Genomic DNA, 27,521 nt, shown 5'->3' with positions numbered 1-27,521 from the left:
TAATCTTTGCAACAATGAGGCTGTCACTCATTTACTAGAGGAGGAAAGCTCAAGGATGCAGACTATGGGCATCTTCCCCCACGAACTCCCTACCCACGTGCCATGCCCTTCAGAAACAACCTCCAAAACCTCCAAACCATGTTAAGAATCATGGTCTAAACAGACCTTTTTAGCTTGTCAATCAGAATCTTTTGGCATGCAACCTCATCCTAGTCTTCTATTTCTACAATTTGTAGAATTGTTGAACCAAATAAATGGAAGAAACTACTGTCAACTCTTGATTAGCTGCACCACTGAAGAGGAACAGTGACGTGGTGGATTTAAAGAAAAAATCGGCTGTTTGACTTTAGAATGTATTGATTTTTTTTAGTAGATTAACTTTTCTAATTATATTTTGCACAGTCTAATATTAATAGGCATTTGTATTCCCTGAGCACACAATATTTGACATTGAGAGCTGGGAGATGCAGTAGGCAGTTCAAAAATGTGCTGGTCTGGGAGAATGACAATGTTGTTATGGAAAATCTACACATGTATAATGAAGAGGCTACTAATCATAAAGTGCTCTGCAAATCCTAAATCATAAACAGAAAATGCAAAATGGAAACTCTCTGTGGACATATGAACAGAGTAAAATTCTAAATTGGACAAACTTTTAAGAATCATCTTAGTGTTAATCAAACTTGATGAAAAACTTAGGATGCAAAGAGGGTCAATGAATTTTTCTTTCAGGGAAGAAAACCTTAAGCAATAACACCAAGCATTTTAAAAGAGTGTTTAAAATGAATTTTATTGTTTGAATTTTACAAGTAGTCTTTAGAGGCTTTAAACAAGAACTCTTGCAAAACTCTAATAAATAGCTTGCCCCAAGTCCCCAAAGGAAATGGAAAACAAAATGAAAACAAAACTCAGAAGGATAAGCAAGACTTCAGAATGCTTGGATGTTAGCAATATTTCTCATTTACAAAGAGATATCAGGCAATGTACAATCTCCTTTATACAAGTTAAAGAGAGAAAGAGACAACTGAAATCTTTACAAAGCACTCCGAAATCTTCCTATTTCCATAATAGAAATGTTACCAGGAAAAAAAAAAAAGTCCCATGGAGAAACCACAATCATGAATGAAACTATAGCATAAAAATCTGGTAGTGGGTATGGCGGGGAGAAAGAGAATCCATCCTGTTTCTTTCAGGGATGGAATAAGGAATGAGTTCATATCACTCAGGGCAGGGAACTTCCAAGCATATGCCACTAGACTGCTGAATGTCCCCTTAGGCCAGAGTCACCCCTAAAGAGGCAAGGGGTCAGTTTAGTGGCAATTATGAAGGCAAGAAACAAGGGGGTGTTCTTGGGTCAGTCAACACTGGTTGGCCTGTCTGTGTTCTGCAGCGCTGACTGCCCAGGGGCTCACAGCAGCCTGCACCACTAGACAGGAAAAAAAGCACATTAGGAATTTCTGCAGCAGAATCCTCTGGATGACCACAAAAAGATGCAGAAAATGCAGTGCTTAGATTTCACACTGGGACATGCAGATTTCAAAAGCCCATTCTATTACAGTCGGTGCTCCTAACAAGCAAGGATTAAAATTCATGATTTAACATTCACTGTTAGCTTTTCCTAATTACAAACACTGGTGAAGTCTTGCTTTGGAGAGGAAGATTTATTAATATAGTCATTTTTAGCAAGCTTAAAAATTTTTTTCTACATCTTTAGCTTTAAAAATCTCAAACAAAAACTATGTATATTTTTGACCAAAATGCATACAAGTATGGTTTTAGTTGGCAGAATTAGGAAACCAATGAATGTTTGGAGCCAGGGAACTATAGAGAGTTAATTCCAATTTAGTGGGACTTACTTAAGCCAAACAAAAAAGAGTCCTAGCAGAATGGTGCACCTGAAACCATCTCCCTGGGAAAGAAAGAGCAGGAAGTGACATCACAATGAAGGATCACAGGGGTGGGCCCTGCAGGCCTGATGATGTCCCTCTCTGGTTTACTGACTTGCTGTATAAAATGACCCCAATTTGGCTGGTCTCTGAAAAGGACAAACAGCACCAGCTCACATACAAGTCCTTCAAGGGAGGGGGGGCCTTTACTCAAAGCTCCTCCCTCTCCAGGCATTTTTAGGAAAGAAGTTAAGGAAACACCCCTCCCCACTCCCCAAATAAACGAGTTAAAAAAACTTGGCTTTCTTAGGAACAATGACACTTGTTAGATTACAGGGAAAGCTTGGGTTACCTGAAATAGATAAGAAAGCTGACGGGAATAGAGGCAGATGGCCAGGAGGCACCCTGGTCCTAGGCCCAGTTTCTGTTTAAATACATAACAGATAAAGATATTGTGCAAAAAAATAAAGACATTCACATTTTAGCAGTTAAACTTTTATTTTACTTTTTAAAATTTTTATTTACTTATTTTTTTCTTTTCTACAAAAGGCAGATAATGATTGTTGATCTGCAAATGTTGTGTTGTGCACTCCTGAAGGGGGCGGGTGGGAGGCTGGGGAAGGTGCTGCGAATGCTCCTAAAGGCGTGAGTGAGGGGCTTCAGGGAACCCCCAGAGAGCACGCCCTGCGCCCTCCTCCTCTCCCGCAGCCGTCCCTAGCTCATGTCTATGGTGTTGAAGACCCACTCCGTGAACTTCTTCAGCTTGTCCGAGGCGTTCTGGGACTCCTCCTGCAGCCTCAGGTTGTCTTCCCGCAAGTGCTGCACTTCTGCCTGCAGGTGGGCTTTGTCCTCCTTTTCCTGGAGATGGAGCAAGTAGAGGAGAACTAGCAAGGGGGCCCTACCTGGCTTGGGCTGGGGAGGAGGAGCCAGAGGTCATTTTATCTACCCATTTCCATTCTTTATCCCACTAAACCCTGCATATATGGCCTCTGTCCTGGGGCTAAGCCATTCTATGCTCAGGGAAGAGAGCTTCCAGAGAGCTTCAACTCTACAGTATTAGCTTGGAATGGAAATATATTGATGTGTATTTAAGACTCTGTTAATAAGAACTAACCTGAATTTTACGTCATTGTTTTTATGGCTACTGTCTTGACCAAGTTTAAGACACCCAAGAAACAAAATGGCATTCAGTTCTCCTAGTGTGAAAGCCCTAAAAACAAGGGCCACATGGGAGTCTGGACTGACACATCGCACAAGGGGTGGGAGGCCAGGAGAGGCCTGGTGGGGTGGGGAGCTGAAGTGCAAAGGCCTTCCCCCAAATGGGAACCACTTTTCTGATGTGTGACAGTGAAGGCCTTCTTGCAGAATGTCAGCAGGACCTGAGCTCAAAGCTACCCCTCAGCGTGTGCACAGAAAACTGTGCACAGAAAACTGTGCAGTAACACCATTTTAAGGGCTCTCACAGTGCTAGGGCAGTTTGATCCCACAGACAGGCAACTTGCTCTGAGAGGAATGTTTACCTTCTTCAGATCCTCGCGAAGCATCTTCAGCATACCTTCCAACTGGTCCACTTTAGAAGCCAGGGTGGGAGAGGAATCCTTACTACTGGGAATGAGAAACAAAAGGCTGCATTGGCAGGAGCCTCCAAGGCTGGGTCTCCGACCAGCCCAAGGCTGAGAAGGCTGTATTCATTTGAAAAAATGGATTTCAAGTGAAATTACTCAACGTGATAACCCAATGTGCAGTTTCACTTTAAAAAAAGAAAATGATGATCTTAACAAAAGGTGTCACAGGCTTGAAATACAGCTAATCAATAGCTTCCTTTGTTAAAGATGCTGCATCTACTGAAAAAAAGAATGTGACAATAAGCAAAAAAGGCCTCTCTGGCAGCACAAGAGGTACTTAATGGCAGATCCACAGTCACATGGCATAGTGATTCCTGAGGGATCTCTTCTGGGGGCTCAGGGAAGAGATACTCCTGTGGGGGTGGAGTGGGGCTGACGCAGGATCTGTTTGGGGCCACTAGCACAGGACAGGTTGCTGGTTCCCCCCAAAATGGGCTGTAGTCACAAGCGTGGCTGCAGCTAAGTCATCGTGCCCATGTCTTAAACACTAATCTAAGCATCTTAAAATATTTGAAAAATAAGACTACATGTTTTAAAAGCTTGTCAAAGCTTAAAGTCTTACATTCTGTGCCATTATGATCACAGTTTTCTTATGTTCTATTGTGTGGGGCGGGTACTAACAGGTGCTGAAGGACGGAGGCCACCAGCCTCCAGTGGGACTCCACAGCCAGATATGCTCCCACCCAGGGCCAGGAACTCTATCAGCTTCCTGCCTAACCACCTCTACCTGAATCCAAGCTGCCGACAGCTTCCTGAACAAGTTCAGCTAAGTAACACGATCTCAGTCACACCACAGAGACTGCTGGAAAAACACACACCTCCTCTTTCCAGAGGCCAAGAGGGAAGAGATTTTCTCAATCATGGAATAAAAGGCTCTGTATTTTCTCAATCATGGAATAAAAGGCATTCTTTACTTCAAAGTTCAAGCTTGCGATACCTCCCTAAAATGAACTGTCATTCTTTCTTCTCATTCTAAGTCTACAACAGCTCCAAAGAAAATCCAGAGTGGCATGGAGGATGAAAAGGCTGCTGGCCAATGAATGATAATGTCCTCTAGACTTCTAAGGCAGGACAACCAACTAAAGCTGACAACATATGGCTTTGAAAAGAAAAGCGGTTAGCAGTAATCCACAACATAATGTGGTACAACAGGCAGGCCAGTTTGGGGGCAGGTGGAAGGTCAAAGACATAGTAGGATAAGACACTGGCAGATGGGGAAAGAAATGTCCTCACAAAGCCACTGCAGGCTGTCAGGCTGATGAAACTCTCAGGAGCCTACCTGGACTTGTACAGATTCTTCAAAATGAGTAACATGTCTGTGAGTGCACTGGTAGCATTTAAAACATATAGAAATACAATTACATTTGCATCTGTTTAGTCTATGAGAAACAAAGAGCCAATTCTTTATGATTTGATAATTCCATTCTTTCCCAGGAAAACAGTTTTATACTTCTCTTTGTTAGAGACCTCATCCTAAGAAGGCACATTTTTGTCTTTCCTTTAACTCTACTTTTCAAAAAAATTTTATAAGTTTTCAGTAGCTAAACTCACTGTCATTCAGCTCACTCCTGCTGTCCCAATAAGACTGAAAGTGGCATCTATCTGTCACACTCAGAACTAACGATCCATTGCTCTTACTACACTTTCTTGGCTAAGAGCCTGTCCTTGCAGGCTGTTCAGAGAGGTCCTCAAGCTGCGTCCCATAGGCCATCAGCAGGATCTGTATCAACCTTGCTTTTCCTGCTTCTTCCCACTTCTGACCCTGTTTTTTTTTTTTTTTTTATAGATATCTGGATTCTTACTCATCCTCTACACAATCAACACACCATATGAAAGTAAGAGGAAAACAGAAAATTCGGTCTGCACACAGTTGAACAGAAGTTAATGTGCATGCTCTCGACACAGAGGAAACTCTGGATCTCTGTTGCTGCTTTTTTACTATCTTATTTTATACGTGTCCTTAACTATCCTGGTGACCCTGCTTCTAAGCACAGGAGATTTAAGGCACACATGGGAAGCTGCTGAGATGGGCACACAGGCAATGTGGCAGTAATGGCAGTGGGGAAGACTACAGACCCAGACTCCAGGACCCCCAGCACAGGGCCCAGGACATGCAGTGCAGGTGATCTCTCTCACCTGACCTGAAGGTGTGAACAAATGATGGCGAATGGAATACTTAATATTCATAATTATGACCTTAAGTTGGTTAAGAACAGTTAAACTGTGTCTGTACTGCTTAGTTATAAGTGTTCTAACTAACTGTGGTAATGTGCTCCATTCAGCTAATCCAGGTGGCTTATGCTCCTCCTTTGCCACATCCGTCACTATCAGGGGGTGACACATAGTGCAGAGTGGTTCCCTCACCACTAGGCCACCAACCTGCTGTATGATTTCATCTGGGCCAGAGCCTGGTCATCGAGCTGGTCACTGTTGGATGCTGCACTCAAGGGCCGATGGTTTTCATCACTAGCAGCAAAAAATGAGGCTCTCTGGACTGAAAGGAGATAAGAAACCATTGAGCACTTTGGAACCATATGCCTGAGTCCTATGTGTAAAATGTCAGCAAATGGTCTATGAGGGCAATCAAGTTTAATCAATATATGACTGTATTTGAAATCTTATTTCTCAACCATTATAATGGAAAATATCACTGTTTTAGTTATAAGAGGATAGTAACATTATAACTTCTCTTTAAAAAGTACCTACTATGAATCAATTTCGAATGCCCACCTTTCCCTGCTCATCAAAGTGGCATTCTAGTAAATGTTTCCCTGGAAAGAGGCCTTGCGCCAAATTTCCAGACCAAGGCTTTTTGTACCATTTAGTATGATATAAATGCATTAAAGACCTAGATTTAAACTTCTTGAAACTTCTTACGAGTATGTTTTCCACAAGATGCCTGGCCACTCTGGTGGCCTTTAGTCCATACCACCTGTTTCAAAATATCCCAACTTAAAATTTATATGAAGATAACCAATAATTGAAAAATCAGGTTAGTACTGGGGAATTTCCAGCAGCTAAATAATATGCAGGAGGCAGTGGGAGCAGCTATGGATCACTCCATATTTGTTTGGCTTCTGATTCTAAGCCTTGTAAATTTCCACCCCAAATTGAAACCTGATGGAATAGGAACTTTAATTCTCCCAAATAAGAACAGTAAAAAAATCATCTGCTATCATAATTTTATAAAGAATTATTTTAGCACCCCAAATTGTGGAGTGACATTCTTAGAATCAAATCACTCTTTACTCAAGAATGAACAGTAGACAGCCTTGGGCAGACACTTCGCTGCATTATTTTTTATTAAGGTTTTTTCATTCCAGCAGACCAGTCCCAGTCTGAGGATCTGCATTTAAGAACCACCATCCTAAAGCAAGCACAGAGCCAGCAGGTTGGCAAAGGAACAATGCAGTACTCTGGACTTGGTGCGGTGAGTGAGAAGGGCAAAGGAAGCATCAGGACTTGATGGGGCTGGGCACGGCCAAGCAGGACACTCATTCTGATACACCCAACTGTGCAGTTTGCAGCGACATCTTTACAACATGATATAAAGACCCTCTGAATAAATATTCTTTCCAGTCAAGGGAGAGCTGGGATTCCTCTACCCTTTGCCCATCCTACATGTGGAGATGGCGAGACATCCATGTTATGAATTCCTTGTAGAGGAAACAGCAGGTTCTATCTGATTAATAAAGCATGTGCCCAGCTCAAGGTCTGGCCCTATAGGGTGTTCAAAAGCCATTAGCTCCCTGGGCTGTGGTTGTGCCGGTGAGGCACATGTGCTGTCAGTGTATCCAAGGCAACGGGATAAACAGACTTGATCACAACTCTGAACACAGCAGCATGGCCCTCAGGGTCCCAGGTTGCCCTGCGTGTATCCCACTGCACTCACCCTCATAGGCTTTGGCAGCATCTACCAAGTTGGACCAGTCCAAATCTGCAGCAGTGTCAGGCAGGGGCATAAGGCCGGGGTCTGGCATAGGTTGCCTTCGGGTCTCCTGGATGTCAGTGAGAGAGCTGTCTGAGGCTGAGAACTCTCCTGCAAAAGGGGACAAGGATCAGAATAGTGCCTGTGTCCACAGGAGAACCACTCGTGAACTTACCCACTTTCCATTAACAAATAATTTGTAAGCCACTCATTACCAGAATCAATGCCTAATCTATCAGGCTGCCAGTGGCCACCCTAAACCTGGCCTAAAATATGAACGAGCTTCTTCCAGTCTCTCTTCTTTCTCTTTCTCTCTCTTTTTTTGGTAGTATTGGAGATGGAACCCAGGGCCTCTTACATGCAAGGCAAGTGTTCTACCACTGAGCTACATCCCCAGCATATTTATTTTAAAAAAATAAATGACAGTGAAATGCATTACAATTCTTATTACACATATACAGCACAATTTTTCATACCTCTGGTGTATATAAAGTATGTTCACACCAATTTGTGTCTTCATACATGTACTTTGGATAATGATGTCCATCACATTTCACCATCATTGCTAACCTCCTGCCCTCTTCCTTCCCCTCCCACCCCTCTGCCCTATCTAGAGTTAGTCTATTCCTCCCACGTCCCCCCTCCCAACCTAACTATGAGTCAGTCACCTTATATCAGAGAAAACATTTGGAATTTGTTTTCTTGAGATTGGCTAACTTCACTGAGCATTATCTTCTCCAACTCCTTCTATTTACCTGCAGATGCCATGATTTTATTCTCTTTTATTCCCAGCCTTTTTATTTTTGAGGCAAGATCTTGGTAAATTTCCCAGGCTGGCCCCAAACTTTCAATCCTCTTGCTTCAGCCTCCCAAGTTGCTGGGATTACAAGGCATGTTCCACTGTGCCTGCTCATTTATAAAATAATCTCCTACCATCGCTCTCTCAGCGTGAGTCATGGGAACACTAATTATGTGCTGAGGCAATAGGTCTGCTTTTGGGGCAGTTGTCTCTCCACATGGGGCTCAGGGTGGCTGTAGTGCTCAACTTTCCCTAATAGAGTCCTAGGATTAGAGATGGGAAGAGCCTACTCCAATGGAGAGCTGGATTTTGAAGCCAGCCCAGGAATGTCTATTCCTTTCAGAGGAGACAATAGGGCATAGTTTTATCTGGACTAGAACCCAGTCTCTGGACTCACACTCAGTCACATCACAGAGATGTGAAGTCTTCTGCTAGAAAAACACCCATCTCTCTTTTCCAGAGGCCAAGAGGGAAGAGATAGTGGCTCTGTATTTTCTCAGTCATGGAATAAAAAGCATTCTTAAGTTCAAAGTTCAAGCTTGTGATCCTGCCCTAAAATGAACTGTGTCATTCCTTCTTCTCATTCTAAGTCTACAACAGCTCCAAAGAAAATCCAGAGTGGCATGGAGCATGGCACTGGTGAGAGGCACATCCTTGGCCTGTGTCTGCCCTGCATCCCAGGGATGGCCTACTGGATTCCACAGGTGGATGTGCAGGTGGTTTGAGAAGAAAATCAGACAGTGAGTGTGTGAGGGAACTTGTAGGGAACCAACCCAGGAAGGGGTTGAAATTGCTCTTTTTCCAAGGACACAGGTCATCCCATCCCATGAGCAGTTCCTTGGATCGGTTTTGGTTACAGCAGTCTAATATCCAGTTCTTTCTAAGGTGACAATTGGTCGAATACAAATATTAAACCATTGTCAACAACTGACACCTTAACAAATAACCTTCCTTTACCCAGGTGGGGACGAAGGAGCACCACAAGCCCCTCTGGGCCATTTGAGAGCACACTGCTATTGCTCAAGTTCATGGAGGCGGACGGTACAAAGGGAGGACTGAGGGGACCAGAAAAGCATAGCTCATGAAATATAAAGGCCTTCAACAGGCGGATGCTGTATTAGGAACACAGCAGAGTGTGTCCCTCAGAATGTTAGGTAACATTAAAGTCCATGCAAATTCAGAGTAAAAGTAAAACTCTCACATTAAAATCTACGTGACTCTAGAAATACCTGTTTACACAGGGTTAAAAAGTTCTACATATTATGCCAGCCTGGTAAGCCAGGGTATATTTAGTGCTTGTTTTCCCTTTCAAATTACATAAAGAACCACTCTGAAGTGCAGCTGCTAGTTATTAATGTGCTTAAAATTAGCAAAATTATGAGTAAATGGAAGTCAACAAATACTGCAAGATATTAAATGCTCAGTTCTATTTAAACTTGCTCCCAACAAGGGTAAGTAGGTAGAACAGATGATTTTGTATGTCACTCACAACCCTTCTGCCCTTTTATCTCTGGGGCTCAAATTTCCATATGGGGTAAAAATTCAAGACAAAAATCCCTTCCCCACTTCCCAACACCTTTCAGTGGTAGTCACCAAATGAGTTAAGGCGGCAGGGATTAGCCCAACAAGAAATTCTCAGTGTAGGACATGATATCACCAAGCTGCTGCCTTTCACAGGAAAGCTAAAGGAGAAGGTGCTGCAGAGGGCAGCCTTTTCTCCCTCTTCCCATGGAGCCCATGGGCTCATTGAGCCTCTACAACCATGCTGCCTCGCTGGGCCATGACCACGTGCGTGGCCAGATATCTGGGGCTGCACTCCTTGAATGCCAACCTCTAGAAGGCAGGGCTAGCTCTGACATGCTCACGCAGGCAGGACACAAGGAAGGGCTCTTTTTATTTCTGCAGAGGTCAGAAAAGAAGTGCAAAGAAACAAAAGAACAACTCCAGGTAGAAGGATACCACAGGAGTAATGGAATTCAGAAAAAAAATTCTCCCTTTCTGGCCCAACATGGGGAGAAGAGAAGAGACAAAGGTGAGGGGCATGTTAAGTTACTACCAAGAGCTTTATTTTAGACTCTGATGGTAGAAAAGTGATCATTACATGTTTGAATTTGATTCACTGGGGGTAACTTCCTGGAGCAAAGAAAAAATAGAGAACTTGTATGGGGATGGGATGCAGGGGGAAGATGGCATGCTCCTACTGGGGGTGACAGGGGAGAAGCTGGAATGGGCTGCTGAGCAGGACAGAGACACGGAGGAACATCTGGGTGCGAGAGCTCAAGAGCGATGCAGGGCAGGGTGAGGCTCAGTGAAACAGCGTTTGCCTGGCTGTGTGAGACCCTGGGTTCCATCTCCAGCACCGCCAAAAAGAAAAAGAAGGACTGGGGATGTGGCTCAAGCGGTAACTCACTCGCCTGACATGCACGGGGCGCTGGGTTCGATCCTCAGCACCACATAAAATAAAGATGTTGTGTCCACTGAAAAACTAAAAAATAAATATTAAAAATTTCTCTCTCTTTAAAAAAAAAGAAAGAAAAAGAAGTTAGGTCTGGCAAGAGATTTAGAAAATACAGCTGCAGAGAAGGAGAAGGAATGTGGGTTTGATGCACAAAGTGGTATAAAAGCTGCAGCAGAATTTGTAGAAGGAGAAAGGACAGAGGGGGCAGTGGTCACAGCAGTGTGTTTGACGCACCATCAGGAACACAGGTCCTATAATAGGTGTCTGCGGGGCTGAGCAAGGGCTGTCAGGGGAAGAACAGGACTCTGGAGTGGACTTGGACTGAGGGAAGAGAGAGGAAAAAACCAAATTTATATCTGAAGCCCCAGAATATGGCTCTTCCTGAAACTAGAATTTTGTGAGGTCACAGAACAGACACAGTATATGTGAAATAAAGGCAAGAACATGGAAGCAGCCATATTTATAAGCCTTTTCCTTAAATAATGGTTGTTAACAGCGTGAAGGAACACATAAAGGTGTCAACAAACAGGGGACAATATCCATACAGCCTGGGGGAGACCCAGGACAACTACTCGACTCCTCTGGGTTCTCAGGGTGGCTGTGGGGGCAGGGAATACAGCTCTTAAGAAGAAACTGATCTAGTGTTAGCAAAATTTGCACAATCTAAACATCAGCTGTGCTGTTTGATAAGAATATAAATTCCCAGATTGTACCTTCAGACCTTAAATCCAGTGTCTTGGGCAAGGTCTAGGAGTCTGTTTTTAACAGGCATCCCAGGTGACTCTTGTGATCTGGGATTCCAGGAGTAGGGGTGAGTGTGGGAGGGGCTGATAAACTGATGCACCCTGATGTAGGGTTTGCTCTCAGCAAAACAACTGGTGGCTCTGTCTGGGACCCTGGGTCATCCAGCTGAAGCTAGGGGAACACTTACCATGCAACGACTTCATTCCTAAGGTGTAGGAAGGCCTCCGCAGCGGGAGAGACTTGGGGAGAGAAGGGTACGTGCTGCTGAAGAGGACATCGTTGGGCAGGGCTTGGTCCAGAAGTGAAGCCCTGGAGGTGAAAAAGTGCTCCCTCTGGCCACTGTAAATGCTCTCGTCAGACAGAGTTCTGTGCAAAGCCCGCCTTGAGGTGGGAGTGCTGGGGAAAGGAGACTGAGGGGAGGACAGCGCGTGGAACTGTAAAACAGTGAATACAGGAAAGTCAGCGTCTGGCTCAGACACCAGAACCCCTCATTTATTCCTCTGTCTTTGAGGAGTAAAAGGAGTCGCCAGTCATTGATTTCCTAAAGCCCAGAAGGCTGCCACATCATATCAATACTCCATGTGTGATTCAGACCTGTGACTAACTGGATTAATCAACATGGTGTGGTGGTCAAGAACAAGACTTTAGGACCAGAGTAATGCGAATCTTATTTGCGCCCTGTTTCTTTTACCAGATCATGGAATTTCCCTGAGCCCAATTCCTCATCTATAAAATGGCAGCACAACACCTGTTGGGATTGTCAAGTGCATTAGGTGGGGCCCTGAACTGATCACAATGGCACGTATCAGGCCTGTTATGGTCTCCTGTGGGCAGAGCCACCGTGCCAGGAAGAACAGCTTCAAAAGCTTGTCAAGTGATAGCTGGGCAACAAGAGTGTGTAACCATCCAAATTTTATTAACTGAGACCATCAGTGGGTCCTGATAAACACTAACTACCAACAAGCTATACTAATCCAATCTCTCAAGCTAGATGGATTTCAGGAGGTTTGGAAATTAGTTTTTGAAGACATATTTCTATTAATAACAGAAGTTGGCTTTATAAATAACAAATATTTTTACATCAATGGCATAGTTCCAGGCAGGTGTGTCTCTTATGGATGCCTTTTGCCTTGTTGGCCAAATTTGATTTTACCTGAGATCTTTCCACAATTAGCTAAATTTTTGAGAATCCCTTTCATTGAGAAATACAGACACATTAAGAATGTTTAAATACTCAGTAACCTGAAAGCAAATGGAGCATCTGGCCTGACAGTAACAAGTCATCCTCAATAGCTCCTCCTAGGACACTGTTCACCTTGACAGGGGAGCAAGGTGGAGTGAAGATGTGAGGAGGAGGGCCGAGTCACCTCTGGCAGAAAGCCACAATGGGACTTTCCATGACACTTTGACAGGGCAGAGAGAGGATGATTTAGTGACAGCTCCATTCAGGTGGCTGATGCTACAGACCCAGAAGTACAGAACGGACACTCAGGTTCCCTCGGGAGGTCTGGGGCCTGGCACACTTCCACTCAACAAGCCAAGGGTTAATCAAGTCAGAGCTGCCCCCAGGGTGCTGTGCACAGCTGCTGCACAAATTATTAATCAAACACACTGTAAATAAGCTCAAGGTGTTACCAACTGGATAAAAATGGTGTTCATTTTTAAAAATTCAGGATGAGTTGTTTTAGCACTTTGGTTTTAGCAAAGGAATTTCCAAGTATTGTTTCCACCCTGAGGGTTTTACAGAAGGAAAATTCTCCAACAATTCTAGTTTCGGTCTCTTTGGGAAATAATATACTTCAAGATCCTTCAGGCAGTGTGTTTTATTAGAAGCTAAAGCTGAAGGAGCAAGGGTTGGAGGTAGGGAAACACCTGCCCAGATGCTCTTTGCCCATTAAAAGATAGCAGACTTAGTCTTGTCCAGAAACGTTGGGATGGCCCCTCACTTCATCCTTCTTCAACTCCAGTCTAAAAGTATACAAAACTGCCCATTCCCAAGAATGCCTGGTCTGCTTTGTCCAGGGCCACTGCCAAGTACTGCCAGCCCTTGGCAAACAATCACAGTGATTTCACAGAGCATCCAGGTGGGAGGAAGGGGTTCCCAAACTGTGTTCCAAGGAGCCATGAGGTTCCTTATAGCACTACTGCTAGGCAAAGAGGTCTGGGTGGGACAGGAACCAAGCCATCCCCACCTCTCCTCTCAGAGCTCAGTTCTACATATTGGCTTTCTCTGTGTGATTCTGTTTTTAAAAAGGACTCCAGAACTTTAATACCTTTTGGAGGCTACTTATCTGTAAATCTGGTCCTCTGTTCCACAGCAGAGGGATAGAACCTAGAGAGGTGACACTTTGCTTCTGGCAAATCTCCTGTTTTAGTCTCTCACTCTTCTAGTGCTCCCCACCCCCCAGCTGTCAGTGACATGTGTCACCTGTACTCACAATAAGCTGGTAACAGCTCTTCCTAAACTGGCTTCAAGCAGAGCCCCTTCCTTTGCTCTATATACCTGGGAGCACTGGTTAGAAAGGTCTGTATATCTGCCTGACCATAAGCACACTCAGAGAAGCAAGGCTTGTGAGTGAGGTTTCTTATAACGCTACAGCTCAACCAGCAGGAGCTTGATGGCAGCTGCATGGGAAAGCTCAGCTATGGCCTGTTGTCTGCGTCACACTCTACTGGCAGGCAAACCTGGGAGTGAGAGCTGCTAGGTACGTGGACCTTCAAGAAAACCACTGTGGCGTTTTGAGTGGGTTCCAAGTCTCACAGCCCAAAGCTGGTCTCCTAAGATCCTGAAGCCCATTACAAAGGCTTGCAGCCTGGGATCAGCGGTGGTCCGGAAGACCAGACCAGGGCACACTGGCCTCACTGACACAGCAGAGCCTGTCACTCAGACAATGACCTCAGAAGACACAGGGAGCAACTTAGCAGAACTCATCTGAAACTGAACCAGCTCAAAAAAGATGAAACCAGTGAGAGAAGAGAAAAAGTGAGCCTGTCCCAGCCCTGCTCCCAGCCCCTCCCTGCAGTGGGCTGGGGCCAGCCTCAGCACTTTCTTTGCAGCAGGTCTCACATGAATACAGTCACAACACAAAGACAGGATACCTCTGCTTCAAATAGGAATGCTAAAGTAATTTACTTTGGAAATAAAAGCCAAGAACTAGAATAAGAGCAAAACAGACATTTGCCTTCAATTATTTCCACTGCAAGAATAAATCAAAAGAATGAGAGCTCTGAGTTTGCTCCTTGCCAAAAATGTTGAACTAGGAATTAGGGGAAAGATTCCTTTCAGGGTAGATTTTATTTTCCTCTGACCTTAGGAAAAAAGAAAGAAAGAAAGAAAGAAAGAAACTTTTATTTTGAAACTGATATTTAAAAATTTTAATATACTTTCTTGAATTTTGATGGATAAAGACAGAGAAGCACTATCTTTTGCATAGTTTCCATGGAAACCATTTGTACCCTGGATGATGAGTCAGAACTGCTAAGTGCTGACTTATGAAACAAATGACAGAAGTCAAAATGGTTACATCTGTGACACAATTTAGTAACATAATAAATCATGTTAATAAATCATTAATTTCTGAGCAAAACTCCTGAATGGTCCTTGGGATACATTTTATTCCTGTAAATGTTGATTGTTAAGTTTAGGAGGTACAGCTGACCATTCTGGGGGAGATGTTTGTGTGTGTGCGCACAGAGGTGATGGGAGAGCCCAGAGGCAGTGAGCGCGAAGGGCTCCTTCTACCTGGGCACCTCGTGCCCTCAGATCACAGTGTGACGCTGTCGAGTGGGTAAGAAAATAGTCTAGCTTCCATCTTCCATTCATTCTCCAAGTTCTTCTGAAATAAAAGCTTTCTAGTCCCTTCAAACAGACTACAAATCAATGAACTAAGAACCTCAAAAACAGAAACCTTCAAAGTTTACTGCCATGACTTTCTGGGGCCTCCCCAGTATACCCCATAATAGACCTCAGGTCCAGCTCAATAAACACCAACTCCAAACCCTGCAGCATGAGATCGCAAGCTTCAGAGGATAAAGAAGCAGGGTGCCTGCAGGAAGCTGTGCCACCAGTCCTGTGAGCTGAGGCAAAAGGCAAACCTTGCTGTGTGGTTCTGCAGAGGCCTGGCCACTGACAAACCCAAATGCCGAACAAGCACTCAGGATTGGTGAAGAGGAAGACTGGGCTTTAGGCAAGGCACTGATGGTCTGGAATCCTGAGAGAGAAACAGAAGCTTTTACAAAGTACAGAGACCTGGAAAGTTCTGGAGGCAAGTATGTATACTTAGTTGGCTGGATGGAGAGACAGTTGTCTGTTTTCTTTTGGTGCATGCTGATGACAGTGACCACCAGGCACTTCCTCTGGTACTATGTGTGCCCAGCTGGTTAACTGGCCCATCTGTGAGGTAAGAACCTCATGGCCAGAAGGCACTGAAACCTCTATGGAGAATTTTCTAGCTGACAAGGGACCTACAGGTTTCTCTGAAAAGTTCTGTGAAGTAGCATCATGTAGTTGAAGACGGAGGGATTATGCACTTTGAGTAGGGCACACTAGAAGAAAAAGCTGATGGCGGGTAGAGTAGGTAAACAGGAGCCAAGACTTCAGAGATGGCTGTGGCAGTCAAATCGGGAAAATACCTGGGAAAACTGGGAAGGGGGATCCAGAGAAGAGGAACCAGCAATCAAACTCTAGGGTAGCTGTAACTAAGGCTACAGCCCCCTCAAATTTGACTTCTAATTCCCATCCACCCCATGCTCTGTCTCATACCTTAAAATTCTTCTGGGATTCAGGAGTTGGGCTTTCAAGGTCAATGAGCTTCTTTAGATCCTCCTCAATGGTGGACTTGGAGGTTGGCTTGGGGGATGCCCGGAGGTCCCTGGTTGAGGCCCGCAGCCTGGTGTGGGCTATTTCACTGCCATCACTCTGATGGCGCCTGGGAAGAAGGAGAGAGATGTGGAAACATGGTCAACAGGCCAACCTAGCCATGGTGGGCTCTGAAGGCTGAGAGAAATACTAAAGATGGGAGAAGAGAACCACTCCTGTTTACTTCAGAATGCATTCATGGGAATGAAAAACCAACTTGAAACACAAATTAAAGTCTGATGAATAAATCATTCTTCTTCAGGAAACTATTGGTTCTTCTGAGCCAAAATTAGCATCAGATTCACTAAGACCACAAATGCAACCTTCAAAGGAATAAAAGCAAAACTGAATGAACTATTTAATTTTTTACTGTACCACTGTGTAAAAAAGTCCTGTATTTCTGGGCACAGTGGCACACACCTGTAATCCCAGAGACTCTGGAGGTTGAAGCAGGAGGATCACAAGTTCCAGGACAACCTCAGCAAATTAACCTGTTGAGGCTAAGTTGAGAGCCTGTCCCAAAATAAAAAATAAAAAAAGGTTGGGAATGTAGCTCAGTAAAGCACGTCTGGGTTCAATCACCAGTACCAAAAAAAAAAAAAGAACTTTCTTCTCAGGGGTTCTCACTAACTTCCAATTTGCTGTACTGGCCCAGTTATGAAGAATTCCAGCCTGGCTTGGTGGCACACAGTAGAATCCTAGATACTTGGGAGGCTGAGGCAGGAAGACTGTAAGTTCAAAGCCAGCCTCAGCAACTTTGTAAGGCCTTAAGCAACTAGTCAGACCCTGTCTCAAAATTTTAAAAAGGGCTAGGAATGTGGCTCAGTGGTCAAGGGTCACTGGATTCAATCCCTGATACCTTAAAATAAAAAAGAACACATGGGAAGGCTGTGGTTAATGGAATCAAAACCACGAGTATAGACTGAGCACCAGTCAGTTATTCTGAAGAATACCCTTCAGATATGTTCTCTCCTAGGAGGGCTAAGACTCCCAAATTCAAATGTTCTGCAGTTCATCTTATTCAAGGAATGAGGCAGAAAAATAATTTAAGAAAAATAAAATCCACCCACCAAACATGCTCTCTATACCCCTAGCTTGATCTCCTCTACTCTAAGAAATCCCCCCACCTTTCCCATTCTCTGCCATGTTGAAAGAAAACCACTGAGCAAGAGAAGCAGGCCTCTTACTTTCTTGTGTCCATGAATCCCACAGAGTTAATGGTTCCTTCGGGTTTTTTCCATCCAATCAAGTACTTGCTCGTAGCGCCCTGGCGAGGGTAGAACGTCCTAGGACCGGAGGAAGAGGAGGAGGAAGAGGAGAAGGAAGGTGCGAGCTGTGAGGCGCTGGCGGGGTGAAGCTCCTCCTTTGGTGAACTTCGGGCACTGGAGAACACAACCGGGCTGGCAGAGTGCCGGGAGCTCATGGTACTGTGGAGCAGGACAGAGATAAAACTACTTAAGAGTGCATCCCAGGGCCACTCTGCCAACACAGAAGTGGAGTCAAGGTTGGGGTGGTGGCAGGGTGAAAGCACCATAAAGGTTTCATAAAATATTAATGGGGCTGGCTGGCTGGCCTTCCTTGCCTTCTCACTAGAATTTAAATGTCTACTCAGAGGGACAAATGGTTACTGAGGCTTGACATATACTTAAGCTAAAAAACAAAAACAGTTGAGACCATCAAATCCAAAAGTGGCAAATGACATCAGGAAGGGCTGGGCAGGTCTGGTGGTGTCAGGGGCTGACTGGAACACACTGAACTCTCCTTTCCCATGGCATCTGGCCTTGATATTGACTCTAAAAACTCTTTATCACCAAAGTACTTCAGACTGGTTAAACATCACAAAAGTAAAATTTACAGAAATAAAGGAGTCCCAAACTCAGAGGTTCCAAAGGAGCTTCAAAACTGAAAGAGGCAGAATTTTCAAAACCAGGGATAAGAACTGAACATTACTACAAATGCGGATCCCACACCTCCTTCCCAGTGATCTCACAGTACCCAGATTTACAGTTTGAGCCCTGCTAAGTTCTCCAGCATAGGAAACCAAGGACAGGTGACTTGTACCATCATGGGCTTTGGGTTGCTTGAGGTGTAATTAATAGCAGGTGGTCCCGAAACATTCTTCGGTGGCACTTCCATTTGTCAAAAGCTAATGGTCCTGATCTGAATAAACATGAACCTTGTTAATAATGTATCAATATTGATTGCTCAGCCATGATAAATGCACTATAGTGATGTGAGGATGACGACGGGGATGTGGTGAGATGCACACGGGAAGTCTAGACTGCCTCTGCAACTTTCCTGTAAATCTGAACCTATTCTAATATCTAAAAACTTATTATGCATATCCAATAACAGGCTCCTGTCCAACTTACAACTACACTCCTAGGACTCAACAAGACAACGCAGTAGAAAGATGGCAATGATTTGAAGAGCAACTTCAAGAGGGGATGTCTAACAAACCTATAAACACTGGTGCTCAACATCATCAATTACCAGGAAAAGGCAAATTAAATCCACAAGGGACCACTACATACCCCCAAGAATGGCTAAATTAAGAAAGGATGCCAGAAAGGATGCGACACAACTAGGCCTCTCGTATACCATTGAGTGGAATGTTCCCTGCTACAGCCACTTTGGCAAACGAGTTCACAGCCTCTACACTGAAGGTATGTACATCTGACCACGTAGCACTTACTCTCTATAAACTTAGAAAAAAATCATACAAATGTCTAGCATAGGACATGTCTGAGAATTTGTAAAATCCCCCACCTAAAAACGAAAATGATCCAAGTGTTCATCAACAGCAGAATGGGTAAACGAACTGTAAAAATGTCCTCATAATATAAATGTAAAAGAGCAAAGGAAACAAATGCTACCCATGACACACAGATAAATCTCACCAACATGCTGACTTAAAGACACCAGACACAGAATAACATGTACAAAATGATTCTATTTGTATAAAGTCCAAAATATCAGCAAAACAAGTCCATGATTTCTGATTGAACACTGTGCTTACCCTGGGGAGGAAGCAGAGTGCCTGGGGATGGAACAGGGACAGTGCGGTGTGTGGGGGTTGGTGATGTTCTAGTTTGTGATGTGGATAATAATTGGGTGGGTGGGTACACTTTGAAAATTCAACTGTATACACTTATCATCTTTTTCTGTATGAATGGTATCCTTCCATGAAAACCTACCTGCAAAAAGTCAATAACCTGAAAGGAGTCCAGGAGGCTAAGCCCACAGAAGGGCAAGACGTGGGGGAAGCAAAGCCCATCTGGAGGGCTTTCCATACTAATGGACTCTTATTATCTCAGACCAAATATAATTACCTCCTTTATTTTTATAACTAACAGGGAAGAACTGGGCTGAAACTTAAAACACAATTTTTAAGAAACAGCTAGTCTCACCCTGTCCCCACCCCCCAAATATTATTCCAGCTAGATAAAGTAGAAGAAAACCTCACAAAACCTCAAAGGGCAACATAAATTGAAAAGCGATGCAACCTTACCTCTTGAAAATGAATATCCCATCTGTTTGCTTTTAAACTTAAGAAAAGGAAATGCAAAACTCTTCCACAAGTGCAGTGTATTGTCAGTAAGGAAAAATAATACTAGATTTCTATTATGGAAGAGACTCAAAGTAGAAAGATGAACCAAAAGAAAAAAGAATGAAGAGACTGACAAGCTCACAGAGTGGTCCTGAGTCACCAGAGACCCCAAGCACACATTAGCAGGGGAATATCTCCAGAGAGACTTTGGAAACAGAGTGCAGCCTTGGGCATAATTTAAAACAAAGGGCAGGCTTGTGACAAATATATGTTACTCAGAGACAAGATTTAATCATTGCTTTGCAGATTTTTTTCCCCCATTTTATCTACACTTGTAGATAGAGAGATGCCTCAATCCCCAGCCCTGGTTGGTGTTTGAAGCAATTCTGTGAAAATGAAAAATGGTGGATCAGGATCTAACTTACACAGCTCTCATCCTGGATGACCATGTACTTGTTTTAACTATCTATTATGACTGGCATCCATAAGTGAGAGCAGGTATGTTTAAATTGCTAGAGCCAGTTCCCAACTTCAACATGTTAAAATACAGACTGCTGCCCCCTCCAGAGGTTCTGACTCAGTAGGTGGGATAGGTTGGAGGGGGCCTGAGAATTCACACTTCTAGTGCATTGTTTCCAGGGCATACTTTGAAAACTGCTATTCCAGAGGTATATTTAATTGCCAGATTTCACATTGATCAACATCAAATTATCTTGATATGATAACACTAGTATTCAAAAGTCCTGGGGCTTTCAAAGACTAAATGCTTGGTCAAAACATTGGCCAGGAGAACAGAAAGTATAATGCCCAGCCCATTAGTTTACAAATGATTCCTTCATGTGGTACAAAACAGCTCTGCTGGTTTTAGCAATAATATATGTATTGCAGAAAAGGAGAGTTAAAGAGCAGACTTGGAAAGGTCCAAGGAGACAGCAGTATATACACTATAGTTTTTGGAGCTCTTTCTGTTCTACATAAATTTAATTATTATCATTATTTCCCTAATAGGCATTCAATAAATGCTTGTGCTTGATTATATACTCTTCAGTGGCAAGAATTTATTAATTCAAGGAACACATGAGATTACCATTAAATATTTGTTGAGCTAAGTGTTTCTCCTTACCATTTGTTACTAAGCAGAGTACTCTACATTTAATTTCTTTACTTTGGTTATAGTCTGTCTCCCCTGTTTGAAGGGAGATTCCTGAGATTTTTCCTGTCTTGTTCATTAGTACATTGCCCATGCCTAGAAAAGTCCCTAGCAACTGCAGGCATTCAATGTATGATGTAAGAAACTGCCAAATAAATGATATGTTAGCAATCAGGTTTTATGGGGGGGGGGGTTCTGGGAATCAAACTCAGGGGAGCTCTGCTATGGAGTTACATCCCCAGTCCTTTTTATTTTTTGAGACAAGGCCTTGCTGAGTTGCTAAGGCTGGCTTAGAACTTGTGATCCTCCTGCCTCCGCCTCCTGGGCTGCTGGGATTTTAGGTGTGTGCCACCATGCCCATCAGAAGTCAATCTTTAAATATAAGGATGTATTATGCATGCAGATGGTGTATTTTACTCATAACTGTATTTAAAACTAGATGTTGCTTTATTTTTATTGTGAGAAACAAATCTATAAATGATGCTTCTGTTTACAAGTGTATAAGTACTTAAATAAGACCACGGAACCTGGCCACCGGTTTTATCTATGAACATGATGGCTGATACTAGCTCCCAGGTGTGACATGCCAGCACACTTCTGTTACTAATACTTAGACAGGTCTATTTAACAACTGATTAGATTTGTGAACAAAGGCACATGTAAAAACAAATGAACAATTAGTTGGTGTGGCTTCCTTCTTAATATATACAATTCATGGCATGAGAGGAGCACACAGTAGGCAGATGAACTTCACCTGGGAGCTCTTCTGAACAGTGCACTCTTGTGCCCTAATCCCAAAGATGTTGATGCAATACAGCTGGGGAGGTACCTAGAAACTGGACAAAATCTCTCCCCAGGTATGAATGCTAATTGAGGATTACTGCTCGAATCCAGCTGAACCCTTCCTATTGTTATGACTTGGTCAAAATCCAGCTTCCTACTTCTCTGGGTCCAGCAGGTGAAGCCATGGGAACAGTGTTTCTGAAGGCATGGACTGTGGTGTCTGCAGGTGATGATGTACATGCAGGGCCCTTAGCTAATGTCAGATCTTCTAAAGCCCCAGAAATCTGTATTTTCAAATGTCTCTGAAGGAATCTCATGTTTCCTAGTGTTTAAGAGCTACTACATTAGCCTGTAAACTCCTCACGCTCTTGGGTCTTTCTCCTCTTCTTCCTGTGGTTCCATCCTTGGTCAGCTGTGGGTGGGCCTTCCTGAAGCTGACAACCCTACAGCCTCTAGATCACCTCAAGGTGTGTACCCACACATTGCACCTAAGTTTCTTTGAAATGGGTTTAGTTACACTACAATAGACATGAGGTTGACAGCTCCCTGATTTTTAAGGGGAACTGTCACTGGGCTGTTTGATTATCCTGGAGATTTCATGTTAACTCAATATGCTGCAATTCTATTACCCATGATGACTTTCTTGGAATTGTGTAAGAAGGTAATGAACCAATAATATGGAATAAAAAGAGCAAAACTTATATTGGAAGTGACAACTGCAATACTTGTTCCTTTTCTTACTGTGTAAAAAGTGAGTTTTAAGTGTGTATGGCCAAACTAAATCACCAAGAATTCAAGCCAGGGTGTCCCTAGATTCTACATGAGGAGACCATGACTTTAATTTTATATAAATTATAAGGGTACTTTCCCTTGCCTAAAAATGGAATGACTGTGGATTCTGTTTGGCCATTCCAGGATTTTTTAAAAGTAAGGGCACACACACATACACAACACTAGATATAGAAAGAGGGAAAGAAAGGGGTAACAGGGCAACTGAACCTGTCCAAATTTCTCATATTGATCTAATACTCAAAGGGAACCATGAGCCAAATGTGCTGCCACCTGGTTATTTCACACTCCCAGCTGTGGTGAAACTTCAATAGGAGGGGATGACCAATCTGAAAAAAGGATGCTTCTCACAGTGGGAGCTGCCTGAATCTGCTTGCTGACTTTGCAAAGGGATGAACCACCCAGGATGGGGAAGCACAAATATCATCAATCAAAGCCCCAAGTGCCAAATCTATGAGGGCCAAGGAAACGGTTCTGAATTTCTGCAAAATGACTCGAGACCATCCCTTCCTGCGGAAAAAACATCTGCTGGCCACCGTGTTGTTGAAAGCTGCCAAAGGGAACACTTGGAGTCATCTACTATTCAGGCATGGCATGGAGGAAGGGTTTTAGACAGGCTGGGCTTGCTAAGGATGGTATTTTCAGGATGGGGAAAGCAGCAATTAGTCACCTGTCAAATGTCTGTGGCAAAATCTGGGCAAAGGCTGAATGTTGGCCTAATACCAAGGGGAGGGGAGCTGACTGGGTTTCCTGTGATTGCTTGTACAAGCAACAAGCCTTTTGGTGACAGATAATGTGGAGGATAATGATTAAGGAGGACTCCTCCCACTGTGTTCAACACTAGCCAATTCTGTACTACATCAAATACTGGGCTCCATAATTTAGGAGGGCTTCAGGAGACAATAATTCCAAAGCATTGGGAAAAAGCAAACAAGGGAAGCAGGTATGATTAAGATAGCAAGGGGACATCTACGTGGTTGCAGTAGAGATAACAGCCCATCTATAAGAAGCAGATATTTAGTCCAATATTTAACATAAAGACATGTAACACAAACAGGATAGGGAAATGGAGCAGAAGATGCTTTAGGGATCATTGTGAACCACAAAATAAAGAAGTCTGCAGTACTAACCTATTTAAAATATGGAGCTAACATTATCATTTTATTGGGCACAGCTGAGACCTCTGTCATGTCCAAGTTTGGCATCTAAAAAGGATAAAGAAAGTAGGAAGCTTGAGAAGAGAAAATATGATTGATTACAGGATGAACACATACAGGACAGTTACAGGAGCTGTGAGACACATGCTTGTGAAAGAAGAATTGACAAGATAACTGCATAAAGAGCTGATGAAGAGCTCAAGAAAGGTAATGACAGAAAGCCTTTTGTCTCACAAGGACACTCACAGTTTGCAATACATTTGACAACCTTTTTAAATCTCAACAAACACAGAACAACAGCCAATTAGTAGGGGACCAGGTATTAGATCAGATAGGAGGGATCATGTGGGGCAATGGTAACCAGCCAAAGGCCAAAAAGCTGACCAAGGGCAGACCTGAGGCATGGACCTATCTCAAGCCCTAAATCTTTTTTCCATAAGTTTCTCAATTAATGTGCATGAAGGTGAAGGGATATAACAAAATTTATTTTTCTTTCTTTTTTGACCACCTTATAGTCAATGATCCATATCCAACAACTAGGTTGAGGCAAGTAGAACCTACCACAACTTTTCATAACGTTATAGCTCCAAAATCATCTTCCTGTTCAAAAAAGGCTGAATTCAGAACAACCACCTACTCCCTTTTACCTGCATGTTTAAATTCAAAAGGACAAAATGTTGAACAAGGAGATGACCTGTGACAGGCTGAGACCATGCAAAAGGATGTGGAATCTCTCCTTCAAGATTATTTTTTCTTCTTTTAAATAAAGCAACTGCATTAATTCTCATCCTGGTAGAGTGATTTAAATATGGCAAAGAGTGGACTCTGAACTATAAACAAAGCTGTGCTGGTGAGCTCAGCATCAAGCATCAAGCCTTTGTGGCTTGACTGAGGGCTCACTTCTTAGTGTTGACTTGAAATTTCAAAGCATGGTGGTTCTAGTTTTCAGCTTCTGAGGTCTCTAAAAGTAAAGCTCCACATAAAATAACTACCCACTCCCATAAACTGGATGAAATTCAGCAAGATAGATTAGACTAGTTCACCTGGAGTACTGCTGTATAAAAACAAAGTAAAAATGTAATCCTGAATGTTTATTATGGGCAGGGCCACAAGGCAAAAATTATGAACAATAGGCTAAGGTAGAAAGAGGAAATTACATCTTTGAAGAGAAGTTCTGGGTTTTGAATTTTAGATGTTGGACTTTTAGATTCTGAATTAGTCCATGATCCTTAGAAAAAAATAACACTTTCATCTTTAGAAAATAATATGGAAGAGAGACAACTGACTTAATAATTGAAAAAAATGCAGAAAAGATTTAGAGGGAAATGTTATAAAGACAACTGAATCATTTCTAAAGAAAGAAGGCATATTGTTTATATACATGCCATACCAAAAAGGGTACAGAGAACAACATTTAAGCATGGGCCTCTAATGCACAGAGGCACCCAGCCCAGGGTCACAGCAGCTGGAGGCCTGCCTCCACATTCAAGGATGCTGCATGTAGGAAATCCTTCCTTCCTGCTAACCTCAAGAAACACAGCTTTTCTGGCATGAATAGTTAAATTACTAGTTTAACCAGGAAAAACCCATTCATGCACGTGAACTGTACTGACAGCCAGGGGCAGATATTTCTCTTGATCTTTAACCCCTTTAATGAATGTCAGATATTGACCAACTATGGGAAGATCCTGACCAATATCTGCATTTAAGGTGTTATAAAGTTCTTCCTTAATACATTTTACAGATTTTTCAAAATGACTTTACTAAAGGTTTGTGCTGTACAAGGACTTTAAGTATGCTATTATACCAAAACCCATACACTAAAGCTGTACAGCTCTGTGCCAATATTGATGTGTCTGTACAATAAGCTTTGACATGGTTTTCTAGGAGATGGTTTTCTAGGAGGGTCAGAAGTTGAGGATTTATGTGACCTTTAAACTGATTAATTGATAGGGGCCTTGTGTAAAAAAACAAAGAGGGGAAATTAAGAGAGAAGTTATTGCTGTTTGCATTATCAAAATGCACTGGCACCCATGACACAAAGGTTCTTAGGATCAACAAGCACGATGAGATCCTCTTGTACCGGTGGCAGTAAAAACTTGTGTGATGACGTCAGTGGGGAATGGTTGGCTATAGGGCTGGGAAGCAAAAGGACAGTTTGAGATAAGCAGAATGGCAGGCTAAGGAGGCGGGCACAGAGGTCTGGACACCAAGACAAGTCAGGTCAGAATGTTACAGGAGAGAGGACCATACACAAGCATGAATGGGGTTTTCAGTTTTTTAGGAAGGGCTCAACAGTTCCAGCAGCAGACTTTCCACTGGTCACAGGACTACAGCATCTACACCAACTGAAGAGGTCCTGAGTTCCAAAGGGGAGTTCCAGAACTCCAAGAAAAAGAAAAAAGAAAAAAAGAATCCAGCTGGCAAGATGTAGTAAAATTGGAATTATCTTTGCCTCTCCTATGCTCATCACAAACCTTTTTTTAAAAATTTTGTTTTTGAGTGGTTCATTTTAAGATCTGAAAGTGAAATAGCCATTAGAAAAAAATAAATAAAAATTAAAATCTCTCTCGAGATTTTCCAAGCTTCATAGAAAATACATATATTCTAGGGAGCAACACTTTAGAGCAATTAATAGACTTTTTAATTGTAGAAGGATATCAGTATGTATGGCCTCTCTTAATGACATTCAAATAACAACGCTATGTAATTACCAAACTGCATTAATGCGGTTCTCATAGGGTGCCACAAAAACCCTGCACAGTCATCAAGGGAGTAGAGAGTAGGAACAGCCCAGCCAGAAATATGCATTGGAACTTAATCACTGTAATTTAGATTTTGTCACCGAGTCCCAGGTACAAGCTTTTATGCACTGTCAAGAGATCTCCACATTAATTGCTGTTCCTGTCTTCTGAGGACACAGACACTCTAATTTGCTATGATTTTCATGTCTCTAGCCATGTTCGTTTGGTAGCTAAGTCCCCTTTTCCTCCAGAAAAAGAGGACTGTTGAAGCTCTGATTACCCAGCTCACTCTGCCAAGATCAACAGGCTGATGTTACAAAGCATCCCTGTTTACCAGAGTCTAGAAACAAATGTGACTCAGCCCTCCGGTGGGTGGGAAGTCCTGCAACCTTCCCTGAAAGGCCATATTCTTCTCTTTAGTAAGTATGACTTTCAATAGAAGAGTTGTTTCTAAGTGATGATTTCAATGATTCTGCATGGCCGATTTGAAGCAGAAAATTTAGATAATCCTTTGAGGCCTTTGAGCAGCTCCGGTCAGCACATTTGGACAATGAAAACCCAGGTGCCTACATTTTTGGAGGGCTCTATTGATCTCCTGGATTTGTCAGATAATAGCACTGTTTCACGTTTTGTGTTTTGGGGACAGGGGTCCAGTTTTCCAACCTTCCTCTCAGTGATGCCAGTCCTGACAAATTCTCTGTGACTTTCTGCCGCAAACACATTAGGCCAGAGAGAGCTCTTCAAGTGGAATACCATTCTTAAGATAAGGTACCTTTCAAAATGAGGCACTGAAAACCAGAGAAATAGGAGTCCCAGCTAAATCTAGTTTCTAGGTTAGAAACTACAGAGAAACATTCTGATTTGGAAACTGTCTAAGTACATAGTCCCTAGTTAATGAGACGGTGGAACATGCAAAAGCAGCCAGTGAGTGTGGTAGCTCCATGCCATGTGATTCTGTCTGTGCTCCTGTGGTATCTGAGGCCCAGCTCTTTGTTCTACTCTCTCAAACATTTGAGCCAAACACTCTATTTTCTGAATCATGGAAGGGTA

The 27,521-nt window shown here is 43.0% G+C and overlaps 1 protein-coding gene across 19 annotated transcripts in view; it reads right to left on the bottom strand.

Annotated features, from left to right (window-relative positions):
* Positions 1–763: 763 nt before the first annotated feature.
* Sipa1l1 (signal induced proliferation associated 1 like 1) overlaps positions 764–27,521 on the bottom strand; it is a 355,619-nt gene continuing 328,861 nt past the window's right edge. For 17 of the 19 annotated variants that reach the window (XM_078050449.1, XM_078050450.1, XM_078050446.1 and 14 more), the window contains 7 exons: positions 17,486–17,725; positions 16,203–16,368; positions 11,628–11,874; positions 7,404–7,550; positions 5,891–6,005; positions 3,407–3,491; positions 764–2,744 (listed from right to left, as the gene is read on the bottom strand). In XM_078050449.1, the coding sequence (XP_077906575.1) occupies positions 2,601–2,744; positions 3,407–3,491; positions 5,891–6,005; positions 7,404–7,550; positions 11,628–11,874; positions 16,203–16,368; positions 17,486–17,725 (1,144 nt within the window). In that variant the 3' untranslated portion in view covers positions 764–2,600. The remainder of the gene's footprint in view (positions 2,745–3,406; positions 3,492–5,890; positions 6,006–7,403; positions 7,551–11,627; positions 11,875–16,202; positions 16,369–17,485; positions 17,726–27,521) is intronic. The other 2 variants (XM_078050452.1, XM_078050454.1) reach the window with 1 other exon arrangement.

This window comes from Ictidomys tridecemlineatus, chromosome 5 (genome assembly GCF_052094955.1).
Source record: "Ictidomys tridecemlineatus isolate mIctTri1 chromosome 5, mIctTri1.hap1, whole genome shotgun sequence".
Classification (NCBI taxonomy): Eukaryota; Metazoa; Chordata; class Mammalia; order Rodentia; family Sciuridae; genus Ictidomys; species Ictidomys tridecemlineatus.
The sequence above is the reverse complement of the archived record's forward strand: the minus strand, read 5'-3'. Positions and strand labels throughout refer to the sequence as shown.